The 14,168-nt window shown below is 43.9% G+C and overlaps 1 protein-coding gene across 2 annotated transcripts; it reads right to left on the bottom strand.

The window, feature by feature from the left end:
- Positions 1-403: 403 nt before the first annotated feature.
- On the bottom strand, positions 404-11,827 carry LOC138949037 (ankyrin repeat and death domain-containing protein 1A-like; the record flags this gene model as incomplete). Of its 2 annotated transcripts, none has more annotated exon segments than XM_070320761.1 (10): positions 404-1,999; positions 3,462-3,590; positions 4,728-4,926; positions 7,457-7,552; positions 8,271-8,369; positions 9,097-9,195; positions 9,612-9,710; positions 10,405-10,512; positions 11,197-11,295; positions 11,726-11,827. In XM_070320761.1, coding segments are annotated over 10 exon segments (1,116 nt in total), but the record flags the coding sequence as incomplete, so codon positions are not given.
- Positions 11,828-14,168: the final 2,341 nt, after the last annotated feature.

Here is a 14,168-nt window from a genome sequence, read left to right as displayed (position 1 = left end):
CTCTCTCTCTCTCTCTCTCTCTCTCTCTCTCTCTCTCTCTCTCTCGCTCTCTCTCTCTCATGTGCGTTGTGCATGTCAGTGTCCGTGAGTGTTAATTCATTCGCCATTTGTAAATGACGCCTCTCTTTTTGAGAACATTTAAATAGCAAGGGGCATTGACTGAGAAAAAAAATTTGATTTAAACACGATTTCCTATAAATTAAGTGAAATAAATTTATTTTAAGCAAATTGATTCTCACGGAAATGTCTGCAAAGAGACAGGCAGGGTGTCCGAGACAGGATGTCCGAGACCAAAAGGAACCGCTTGCGATTCACTATCGATAACAAATTTACATCATTTAGATATGTCAACATTAAAATAAACAAAGAAACCTTCCACGAGCACAGAAAAACCAACACTTCATTTCATTTTTCTGCATTTATTTTTAAGTACACAAGAAAACCTGCAGCTATGGTGTTAAAAATCACATCTTAATCCTCGAAGAAAAGAGTTGGAAAAAGTTCAAATAACTCATAACACGACGCAGAATAACAAGAAGACACTTGAAAACTCAGTTGACGGTATGAGCACGAGAAAACACGGTCCATATACGTCATCTACATGAGGAATTCGGACTTGTACGTCTGTAGAAGTGTTCCGCAAAAGAGGTAAGAAGATGAAACACGGTTGTCTGTCCAGAGATATAGTCAGTCACATCACAGTTTGCGTAAACACTCGACCTTTAAAGATGCCACCGTTCTCGTGTAAGCGATCCTGGATGCCGTGTCAGATGTTCCTCGGCATTTACATGGGTTAAGACCACCACCTCACTTGGTCACATACTCAAATTCAACGCCCTGGCTGCTTGCTGTGGTGAGGTGAATTTTTTTAAATGAATGAATTTGTGGCTTTTACAAAATTAATTCTTCAACAGATTCCAAATGTGCCCAGGCTGTGAAAGATAGCACTTATCCCGTGTGAATTTTTTTGGACAGATATATGTGGTGGTGAACACGATCGCTTACACAAGAAAGAATGACCCTCTAAGTGAACTCGGACATCTCAGAATAGTTGGGGTGAGCACTTGCTGCAATGTCGTATTAATTTGCGACAAGGCGATTCAGATTTTGCAACGATGCAGTCTCGACAAAATGGGTGTGTGCGTTTGAAAGCAATGCAGTCCCTGTGAGACTTAAAGCATGTTTGCGACTCAAATTTCATATCATGTTTTGCGTTTCTGTTGAATTGAATACCCGGCCTTGAATATATTTGAGCGTCAAATCATTGAGAGAGCGACCGACATTTGGCCAGAAGAACAAGCAGAGTTTCTTATTATGAGTTCAAGAATACACCAGAATATTCAGCCGTTTCTCTGGAAATGATAAATTCATTACTTTGTAGCTGAAAAATGGCAGCAAAACGATGAAGGAAAATCGTTGAGGCTAGTGAACACGTGTTCCCATTGGCACAACACGATTGATTTATACTTCCCAAACCGGAAATGAACACACTCAGACTCCGGCCACCCACAAGTGATATGTCGCAGTTCACATCAGCAACAGCAACCAGCTCGCAGAGACTGTCGCGAAATGATGGATTGATTGTGTCCAAAATCCATGTTTCTTGTCGCTGATGGACACTGCTACTGTCAAGATCCTTCCAGACGCACGTGGCCGCCTTAATTATAACCCTTAAAGCTTGGGTCACCGAAGTTTTCTCGTAAAGCACATGGTTGAATACTGGGTGACGATTTGTTTGGTGATGAATATGACGTAGCACCTTGTACACCAAGCGGCCAACAGACTCATGCCTGGAATGTTGAGGGTAGGTGGTTGTTGTCTTCTACGTAGCACCCAAAAAATGTTGGCAAGAGGTCTTCCGATGTCGGAGACCGTTGAAGTCAAAATAAACACTCTGGCGTGGTGAGGTGGTGCTAAGAAACGGCACACATCATAGGAGAGGGGGAGCAGGTTTTCCCCTTTTCTGCAGCTGTTCGATTGGCGCGCCTTCGTATTTGTTCTGGAAGGGAGAGAAACGAAAACAACATTATTGGAACCTGGGGCTACCTTTGGAAATCAGGGCAGTAATTAGCAACAACTCCTCAACAGTAATAGACCTGAAAAAATCAGTGAAAGCGCATCGTGTGTAGCCGGGTTTTTGTCAGAAGTGAAAGCTTTACTTTGAGCCTCCTCATAACTAACTCGACGCCGGTTGAACATCAGTTGCATTTCTGAAGGAAGACACGGAAAGGGGTGGTGGACAAAAAACTACTCCAACGCTTCTAATGTGTGATGTCCGCCTTTCTGACAGAGACACACAAAGACACACATACAGATACATACAATGATACATGACCAGGCCCCAAGAACGCAGTAAGCATGGCACTGAAAGATGAGAAGCCTCCCTTGCAGTATCTCGAAATCTGAACCCTCATACTTCACACGCCTAAACAGGGAATACAATGAATACAAAAATACTTTGGCTTCAAAGCTTCAATTAGTAGTCCCCCACCCCCACCCCTACCATCCCCTACCCCAACCGCCCTCGCCCATGTACAATAGAGCTCGTCATTAAAGTAACCTACCCTTCGATTAAAGGACACCTTATACGCCCGTCTCTTGAACGAGCAAAAGTAGGCTTATACCTGCCCCCTCCCCCCCAAAAAAAAACCACACACACACAAAAAACACCAACAAACAACAAACAACAACAACAACAACAAACAAACAACAACCAACAACCGACAACCAACAACAACAACAACAACAACAACAACAACAGCAACAACAACAACAACAACAACAACATTTCTACAGCGCATGTATCCGGGGTTTAACCCTGCTCAAAGCGCTGTACAATCAAAATACTACGACAACATAACATTATTTAACGTGCAATCACACACATATCAATGAATAACACATTGCTCTAAAAAACATTATCACAAACACACGCACGGGCACACACACGCACTACACAACACCACCACCAACAACAACAAACAAACCGACACCCGCGATTCAGAGGACACGGTGTTCTCTGAAGGCAAGCCCCACTGGACCCACTGAGCTTTCTGACTGCAGAGATAGTTGACGAACCGGCCCTGGTGACCCCCTCTCTCAACAACGACCACCTACCCACAACGACCTCCCAAAAGGATCCCCAAACGAGTCGTTTTTCTATATATCATTCCCCTTTCCGTTGCGACCACCTGTCTATAGATAATTCAGCGTTCCTTCGCGACCACCTGTCTATAGATAATTCAGCGTTCCTTCGCGACCAACTGTCTATAGATAATTCAGCGTTCCTTCGCGACCACCTGTCTATAGATAATTCAGCGTTCCTTCGCGACCACCTGTCTATAGATAATTCAGCGTTCCTTCGCGACCACCTGTCTCTATTAGCGATCACTTTGGGTCGGTCCCTTGGGTGGTCGTTATATAGACAGGTTCGACTGTAGTCTCTGGTGACTTTCTCTCACCTGCTAATTGCCTGCGTCCGATGGCCACGAGGGCCTCAAAGAGAAGTTTGACCACGTTCTCGTCCTTTCGGACACCGTGCAGCCAGATGGACAGCAGGCGGTAGCCGTGCTCCCTGTAGCTGTGAGGACCTGCAACCGACACACAATGAAGACTGTCCTTAATTCAGCCCGAAGTCGACTTCGCGAAGTCTATTTACCGACATTTCAGTGGCTTAAGATTCGTGCAGCCAGCTTCGGGAAGAGACTTCGCGAAGTAGACTTTGCCGAAATAATGACGGACTTTAGACACACGTAGAATTTCACATAATTATGCAACAGTGGTGATGATATATCGTGAAATTTGCAAGAGAACTTCTGGGTTAATCGTTTGAAGTTCACTAAGGGCGGATCGAGTGTCCTAATACGCAACTTTGGTATGAAAAGATCGTGAGATTTTGTGATAATGCTTGAATAAAATTATTCACTTTCGCAGAAACGTCCGATACGTCGTTTTAGCCGAGTTCACAATATAGATGCGTTATTTCCTGAAGTATGAATACAAGGCTTTTAGCGCCTGTTCGAGACGGACACTCGGCGAACTGTCAACATTAATTTTGCAATCTGAAACTATCATCAGGGCATCCATACGTATAATATAATATTACGCTCAACGACTGATGCTGACATCAAAACTGCTACACGTACAACAGGTTCGTGATCAAATGCAATTCCATCTAAACATGCAGCAGTTCTTGACTTAGAACTCCATCTAAAAATGCGACAGATTTTGACCTAAAATTTCATCCAAAAATGCGACAGTTTTTGACTTAAAATTCCATCTACAAATGCAACAGTTCTTGACTTTGAACTCCATCTAAAGTTGTTGTCGTTCACACAATTTTGTCTGACTTTATCACAAAGGCATCCTTTCTCGGCTACGATATAATCAATGTCGACGATGAAGTTTACTTTTGAATAGAAGTTGTCAGATGCTGCTTTTCCCCCTGGAAAATGCGACAGTTTTTGACTTAAAATTCCATCAAAAAATGCGACAGTTTTTGACTTAAAATTCCATCTACAAATGCAACAGTTTTTGACCTAAAATTCCATCTAAAAATGCGACAAATCTTGACTTAGAATTCCATCCATTCCGAACACCTCATGAACGAAGGAACAACATTTCAACGGCTACCATCGATACTGTCGGGATTTAAAAAAAAATAAAAAAATAAAAATAAAATAAAATAAAAAAAAATCTGCGACAATGACACTGCAATGTTTGCTCACCTGTATACTCGTGCTCAATGGCGCGGATGTGATCAGGGGCAAAGTTCCAGTGAGCGGCTAGCAGCTTCCAGTCCCCCAGTTTGAGCTGTCGGGTGGCCAGCCTCCACAGTACCTCCCTCATGGGACCCGCCCCGGGGTGGGCAGGCTTGCGCAGATAGAGTTCTGGGTCCACGTACCCCACGTCCATGTCCAGGTAAGCCTGCAGGTATTGAGGGCAAAGTGTGAGGGTTTGTACAAAAGTTTGTTGAAGTTAATAGGATGTCGGTGGTGGGTTGGTGCGAGACTGAGGATTAGGTACAGCTAGAAACCCACAGACAGACAGACAGACAGACAGGCAGGCAGACAGACAGACAGACCGATAAGCAGACATAGAGGAAGACAAACCAGCTCACGATACCACTGATTAAAAGAGAAAGGCAGGCTTATTAATAATACAAAGAAAGAATAGAAACACACACACACACACACACACACACACACACACACACACACACACACACACACACACACACACACATACATACACACACATACATACATACACACATACATACACACACATACACACACACACACACACACATGCACGCACGCGCTCGCGTACACAGACAGTGACAGTATAAGCGCACACACACACCCTCATCCGCCCCCCTCCACACATACACAAGTAGCTGACCCTTAGCCTCCCACATCACACACATGCACAAATTCAATTACATCATCAAATATTCAGCCCACAACAGTTTCAAACTACATGAAAGCTGTAAAGCTGTCGCTCTCTTTTTCTGTTGACAGTGTGCAAACACGTTTGTACAAGAATGAATGACAGTCAGCGGGCACTATCTAATGAACCCCTACTCTATACTCCTGTTATTTACACTCCGTTCGAGTGTGTGGACTCAAAACGCGACATGAAGTGGAGATAGTGTGAAACGGACAAAACCCATTTGCAAAGGAAGCAAAAACGTTCAATGGGCAAAAGTTTGTTCGATCGCGCAAAAAGAGACAGCTCTTTTTTCTCGACAAAGCTTGAGCGTACGGGGACAAAGTGTTGGGGCTGCGGGGTGACACATTCGCACATGTATGCTCTAATGTCGATATATGAAGTAATTAGATCGTGTATTTATTTGATCTCCTCTTTTCCTTCTAATGAGCAGAAGGGAATCTGACACCCCTTTGTCCTGTACAACTTGCCTGCGTACAGCTGCTGAGAAGGAAAAAATCACGTAGCCTAATGCAAACAACTGAATCTCGTAAACCCATTTTATTCAAATACGCGAGAGAGACCAGCCATGTGACAAGTACACCATATCATCACACGTGTGTATATAAGTCATATAAATGAGGTCGGGTCAAACTACTGTAACAGTCTGGCAGGGACCTAATTTTCCACTGCTCAAGATGACAAAGTTACCGAGACAAATTTCTTTCTCGAAACGATTTTGCGTTTGCTGTTTCCTCTGGAAGAATTTTGAGAACTTACACGTGATGCTAGCTATACATGTACTTCTAATCGTGGCGTCTTTTTTACTTATGACGTCAGGGTTTTTGCGAGGCTTTGGAAGAGTTCGAGGTTCCAGAAAACGTGTCTTCAATTTGGACACTTCCACTCCGGGAAGTTTGAAGCAGAAGGCACGCAAGTACAGAATGTAGGTAAACAATAGTGCATGACTTGCTATGTGCTACCAGGTTCACACTTGTTTCTTTTTCAAACATTGAAAAGCCCGCTTTCGCTTGCATTTCAATATTAAAAACAAAACACCAACTCATGTAAACCTGGTATCACACGGCAAGCTATGTAATATTCTCTATATCTCTGAGTAGACATAAGAAACAAAGAGACAAACATTTAATGAATAACTAGTACAATAAGGACGGTGGACACTTGCAAAATAAAGACATACCAGTGTCGGGTTCTTACCCACTTCTTGCACTCGCTTAAAGTGAGTGCAAACGCACACATCGAACACACGCACGCACGTACGCACGCACAGACAGACAGACACAGTGACACACACACAGTGACACACACAGTGACTCACACACACACACACACACACACACACACATACACACACACACACACACACACAAACGCCCCCTCTCCCCTCGTTGAGATAATAAAGTGTTCAATGTCTATGTCCTCTCCCACCCACCCACCCACCACATCCCCTCTCACGCACACAAACACTTTACAACTGTTAAATTCTGCATACAAGGGGCAATTGTGTTGTGAGGGTTTTCCTAGTGAGCCAGAGTGGACGTTTTATTTCGCACACATGTCGAAATGCTGTCCTCTCAAAACATGGAGCAGCTAGCGTCTAAAAACGTTAGAATTTTTTTAATAGGAATTTCGAGGTCATCGATTTGTTCCGCAAAACTTGTTCTGATGAAAAGCGAACTGTTCGCTCGCATAATCAAATTACATGTTTGTTTCATTAGCTCCACCCAAGCGTCACTGGAAGCAATCAAAAATCCTTTCTCTGGAGAATAAACGCTGTGATGAGAGGGCGAGGGGAATGCGAGAATAGATGAGTATTTATTTAAAGCGGGGCTATTTTAATATCGTGTGTGTTTTCCCTGCCGTGTGTGTGTGTGTGTGTGTGTGTGTGTGTGTGTGTGTGTGTGTGTGTGTGTGCGTGTGTGTGCGTGCGTGCCCTGCAAGTCAGTGTGGATGTGTGTGTGTGTGTGTGTGTGTGCACACATTAACCGTCAATGGACAGACTTACCCTGGTGACGCCATAAAATCGCTGTGCCCGGATGAGCATGTCCACGATAGCTACGTGGTTGCCTCTTGCTGCCAACTGAAGCGCACTCTTCCCCGACTGAAATGCAAACATTGTAATATGATTTAAAGATCAAATAAAAAATTGAAGAGTGTTTTCGGGATTGAACTTTTTGACCCTTAGAATCGAGTTCTCACGCTCAACGTATTTTGACACCTCCAGGTCAACAGTTCCTAAATCGAACAAGCATGACGAGAGAGAGCCTTCGGAGAGAGAGAGAGAGAGAGAGAGAGAGAGAGAGAGAGAGAGAGAGAGAGAGAGAGAGAGAGTCTTTATTATCGAGGGTAATAGATAAGCAAGAATATATGCATATAAGAGACAGAGACAGAGAGACAGAGGGGTGAGGCAGAGACAGAGATGGACTTAGAGACAGAGACAGAGATGGACTCGGAGACAGAGACAGAGAAAGAGAGACCGAGCGTCAGTTACCGTGTGTGTGTGTGCGTGTGTGTGTGTGTGTGTGTGTGTGTACCAGTGACGGTGTTTGTGTGCCGTGTGTGTGTGTGTGTGTGTGTGTGTGTGTGTGTGCTCGTGCGCGCCACACTGACGTGCGTGCTGGTGTTAGTGAGTATGTCAGTCTCAGTGTCTCTCTGTCTCAGTGTCTGTCTACTCGTGTGTACACGTTTTGTTGAAGCGCTACAAGTCGTTCGGGGCTTTACACTAATATCAATATCAGGTTGATCTTAGCACGGGAAAGAGCACGGATGGGTGTCCAGAGAAATAGGAAAACCGTGCATTTTTTCCAATAGCGGTGTACCTTCTCCCTTGTTTCCAGACTAGCTCCCCCTGCCAGTAAAACTTGCACCACATCCACGTGACCTGCTTCCACTGCCACGTGCAACGCCGTCTGAAGTCGCTGCCATGACGACCAGAAAAAATATAATTAAAAATGAACCCACTCTTATTTCCACTATACAATCTTCCTTTTTAGCTTGTGCAAAAAACATTTACAAATACGCTTAAAAACCAAGGCAAAACAAAAGCCCTTTTCACTTCATTCTCAGTTCGCGCACAGGAAGAGATTGATACGGAAACAAAGGCTCTTGCAGCTCCTCTTCAGAAAGTGCACAATTGTGCAATTCATTCAAGCATATTCTTCCGGTGGCCGCCGTTATCTCCCCATTTTCGCATTCGCCGCAGCAGAGACCCGTCACAAATGACTCATTTGTAATGAGGGTTGTAGCTTAGTTACCTTAAAACGGAGTACAAAACTAAGCCTCACACACGCACGCACGCACACACGCACGCACGCACACACACACACCGTGCACACACACACACACACACACACACACACACACACACACACACACACTGGCGCACACACAATGGAATCGTGATCATGAGTAACGCAAAAATACACATGCACACTGACACACAGACACAAACGCACGCACGAACGCAAGCACGCACCACGCACACAGACTCGTACACGGCACACACACACACACACACACTCACTCTCTCTCTCTCTCTCTCTCTCTCTCTCTCTCTCTCTCTCTCTCTCTCTCTCTCTCTCTCTCTCTCTCTGACAAGCGCGCGCAGAATTCTTCGGTCCAACAATGCTTTGTAACTGAACTCACTTGATTTGGGAGGTCAATTTCTATTTCATTCTCCACTAGGATGAGCGCCACCTCTCGGTGATTGCCTGCCGCCGCTAGGTGGAGCGCTGTGTTGCCTTGCTGCATAGGACCGGAAATAGAAAGGCATTGTCAAGGAAATAGAATGGACTTGATTGTTTTGGCCAGACGAGAACAGACAGTTGTATGTATACGCTTAGTCCTTGTTGTGATTGTTTTATTTGTGCCGTGTATGGCCGTGTATTAAAAGGTTTTCATCTCCTTTTTCCAAGACAGAGAAGCAGTATATATTGCTGTAAATATTACTGAGCTTGCTAAAGAAATAGGGAAATAGGTATTTGGAGAATTGGCTGTATTTGTAAACAAAGAAACAAGCAAACAAACAAACAAACAAACAAACAAACAAGCTAACTAACTAACTAAGAAACACTGTTGTCATTTAAAAGCCTGAAGAAGAAAAAACAAACTCATAGATATGACGTTTTGATCAAGTACAAATCGAACGGACGAAAACTCACAAAGTTTTGAGCGTTGACGTTGCTGCCAGTTCTGACCGAACTCCGGCAGATTTCTGTATGGCCCTCCGCCGCCGCGAGGTGCAAGGGAGTGAACTCGCGCTGAGGAAGACAGAATCAAACTGTCGTTATCGTTCTTGACAAGCTCTGCCCAATGCCGGCGTAACTCTTTCTTCCATCGATCATCAACCACCCTTTCATTCCATATTTGCAAAGTGGACAAAGGGTATTGAAAGGATACTGACGAAAGACCGGTCGTAAAAAGAACATTCAGAAAAAGCGGAACGTTGAAAGAGAGATTGCCCATTGATGGAGAGATTGCACCAGTTAAAAAGACTTCACAGTTCGGTTGTCGTTCACACAATTTTGTCTAACGACTACATCACAAAGGCATCCTTTCTCTGCTACAATATAATATAATCAATGTCGACGATGGTGTTTACTTTTGAATAGAAAATGTCAGTTGTTGCTTTTCCCCCTATGGATGCTGCTCAGGAGGAAAAAATTAAATCAAGGTTTCAAGTTATGATTGTGTTGAATCTGGCAGATTGCAATTTGAAGCCAAATACTCCTTTTTCTTTCACTCACACTTCGCAATCTTTTATCAAAGTGACAAGGTTGGTCATTTTCCACGACAACTAGGCTATGACCATTGTCCCTGCGTCTACCCTCCTGGCACATGAGATGATAACTGAAGGACAGCGGCACAGCCCCATACGATGGCACGGACCGACCCAGACATTTTGACGCAAGATCCTGCTACTTCCACACAGAGAGAAAAAAGTCATGCAAACACCTGACTCACGATGGTTTCGGAGTTGGGGTTGGCATTGTAGTCCAGCATGAGATCCACCGCCTCCTGGTGACCGTGTTCTGCCGCCAGGTGCAGTGCCGTTCTTCCTTCCTGTCATCATCATCGCCATCGTCATCATCATCATCGTCATTGTCATCGTCGTCATCGTTGTCGTCATCATCGTCATAATCATCATCATCATCATCATCATCATCATCATCATCATCATCATCATCATTCGTCGCGATATAACCTTCGTGGTTGAAAACGACGTTAAACACCAAATAAAGAAAGAAAGAATCATCATCATCATCATCATCATCATCATCATCATCATCATCAGCAGCAGCAGCAGCAGCAGCATCAGCATCGGCATCATCGTCGTCGTCGTTGTCGTCGTCTCGTTGACTTCATCATCTCGTCGTCGTTGTTGCCACTGATGGGACGTTATTACCATTATCATCCCGATGATGCCGCTGTTGCCATCTTTATCATCATTCTTATCATCATCAAGTTATTCCTGGTAGTGCGCACGGCATAAATCATGTAATCGATGTCAGAGTTTAGTTGGTTATAGAAACACGAAAATATCCAGCATGCTTCCCCCCGGCGAAAGCGCCGTATGGCTGCCTGAATGGCGGGGTAAAAACAGTCATATCATACACGTAAAAACCCACTCGTGTAAAAACTTGAGTGAATGTGGGAATTTCAGTCCATGAACGAAGAAGAAGAAGAAGAAGAAGAAGAAGAAGACTGCACGTGTTACAGCTCCACTGCTGTCCTCCACACACTCACCACGTCTCTGTCGTCGACCTCCACCCCAACCAGCAGCAGACATCGAACCACGTGACCGTGCCCCTTCTCTGCCGCTAGGTGCACTGCTGTCGCTCCGGACTGCAGTGACGTCACAACAAGAAAGATGACGTTTAGGGCGATGATGTCACGTGTTAAGGGAGTTTTGACAGCAATATGGTTTAGAACGAACAAACTATTCGAGTACACACACATCCCTCCATTTGAAATGACCTTCCTGCTAACTTCAAAACCCACAACTTAATTCATGTAGGCCTACAGGTAATAATTGACTTTTTTTTCTCAGAAACAATGTTCAGCATCAGGCACTCCAAATAATATTCTCACAACTAATAATACGTACTAAACATGAATTATTTTTTTTAAAGCGCAGAAATCCAAGGAGACCCTGCCCAAAGCGCTGAGCACTATTCGCACTAGGCTGTAATTCACATTAAGAAAAAGAACAGTTATCAATCAGATACTGATTGAAGAGATCAAATCAGCATAATGACAGGGTGGATGAACTGACCTTGTCTTTTTTTGCCACCTGAGCCCCTTTGCTAAGCAGTTTGTCCACCACCTGAAGGTGTCCTGCCTCTGCTGCCAGGTGTAACGCCGTGCGCTCGTTGTTCTGTGCACACAGACAAACAGACAGACACATACACATACACGCACGCACACATGCACGCACACACGTACTCAAGCACGCACGCACACACAAACACACGTACGCACGCATATATGCAAGCACGCACACAAACAAGCACGCACACATACAAGCACGCACACACACACACACACACGCACGCACACACACACACACACACACACACACACACACACACACACACACACACACACACACACACACACACACACACGATTAGATAAGACCAGATCAGATAAGATGACATAATTTAGATAAGATTGCTTTAACGAGAATAATTGCAGAAAAAAATCTGTGCCATCGCCCATAAAAGAGAGCGAGAGTGAAAGAGAGAGAGAGAGAGAGAGAGAGAGAGAGAGAGAGAGAGAGAGAAAGAGAGAGGGTACATAGAGAGAGATAGGTAAATAGAGAGAGACAGAGAAAGAGAGATACCGCTAGACAGAGGGACAGACAGAGCCATAGAGACTGGGGGACAGATTCAGACACTGACAGACTCAGAGACCAATCAAACAGACGAATTTTCATTCATCAAAAACAGGGCGGGGATGTAGCTCAGTCGGTAGCGCGCTGGATTTGTATCCAGTTGGCCGCTGTCAGCGTGAGTTCGTCCCCACGTTCGGCGAGAGATTTATTTCTCAGAGTCAACTTTGTGTGCAGACTCTCCTCGGTGTCCGAACACCCCCGTGTGTACACGCAAGCACAAGACCAAGTGCGCACGAAAAAGATCCTGTAATCCATGTCAGAGTTTGGTGGGTTATAGAAACACGAAAATACCCAGCATGCTTCCTCCGAAAGCGGCGTATGGCTGCCTAAATGGCGGGGTAAAAACGGTCATACACGTAAAAGCCGTGGGAGTTTCAGCCCATGAACGAAAAAACAAACATTCATCAAAAACAATTTTTTTCAATATAAAACCGTTTACTCAAAACAATATGTACCTTTAAAGATAAAACCACCTGTTCCGAAAGCGGCGTATGACTGCCTCAATGGCGGGGTAAAAACGGTCATACACGTAAAAAGCCATTCGTGCAAAAAACACGAGTGTACGTGGGAGTTTTAAGCCAATGAACGCAGAAGGAGAATAAGAATTCCAAGTTGGGTAATATAGGTATGCAATACGACACATATTCAACCATTTAAAAATACTAAAACCATCATTAATTTTCTCAAAATAGATCTTCATGCGATCAGACAAGAGCTTCTGAAGTCATTCCACTTCCAAAACAACTCAAGCAGTAAGCCTAATGTATTATTCATAGTGAAAAATGGAAAAATACTCTCTTGAGACTGCGTTCGTTAACGGCTTCAGGAAAGTACATTCACGCATCAGAAATTGTTGCATCATTTATTGAACTATTTTAGATTCGTATGAATGAAAACAGAATAACTATTTGCACAGTGTCTGTCTCTTGGCCAGTAACTGGGTCTCCAGGGAGAGGGGAAAAATGAGAGAGAGACAGATAGAGAGAGAGAGAGAGAGAGAGAGAGAGAGAGAGAGAGAGAGAGAGGGAAAGAGAGTGTGAGAGAGAGAGAGAGAGAGTGAAAGAGAGAGAGAGAGAGAGAGAGAGGCAGAGAGAGAGACAGAGGCAGAGACAGAGAGAGGCAGACAGTGACGGAAAGAGACAGAATTAAATAGAGAGAACAGTTGTCTGCGAATAATTCACTTACAAAATGAACGTTAATCCATTACTCCCCTTGTAGACATTATCAATATTCCATTTAGGCCAAAAAAAGAGAGGTCTGTTTACGGTAACATAGGCCCCAAAAATAGGGTCGGTAGGTCGGGATTGTTTTTTTTTTCTTTTTTTTTTTTTTTTTTTTCCAAAAAACCATATTTTTACGTTATTTTGCAAAAAAAAACCAAGATTTTTTTTTTTCCCAAATGCCAAAAAAAAGTCTAGGGTCGCGCGAAAAAACTAGGGTCGGTCGGGTTACCGTAAACAGACCTATTTTTTTTGTGTGCCTTATCTATGTGAATACCACATCAATCAAACATTATTTATTTCTGTCTGTCTTTTGACAGTTACTGAATCCGTAATTCATCATCAGACTTGCTGAATATTGGATTACTGGACTCTGAGAATGAATTACCCCGGACAATCGCATGTCTTAAGATTTATCGCTGAAACAGTGAAAGTGCAAAATGAATAAAGAATGGAAGAAACTAAACCAAGTGGAATTCGCTTGGCCGTGAGAATTGCAGCCTTGTTGGCAGGGTTACCTTTGCACTGAAATTCTTGTCTTTCAGTCTCAAATGCCGGATTTACGTTTGGAGACGCCTATTTTATTCGTCGGAAATGTCGAA

This window comes from Littorina saxatilis, linkage group LG1 (assembly GCF_037325665.1).
Source record: "Littorina saxatilis isolate snail1 linkage group LG1, US_GU_Lsax_2.0, whole genome shotgun sequence".
In the NCBI taxonomy this organism is placed as follows: Eukaryota; Metazoa; Mollusca; class Gastropoda; order Littorinimorpha; family Littorinidae; genus Littorina; species Littorina saxatilis.
Note: the sequence above shows the minus strand (reverse complement) of the source record. Positions and strands in the feature narration are given on the sequence as shown.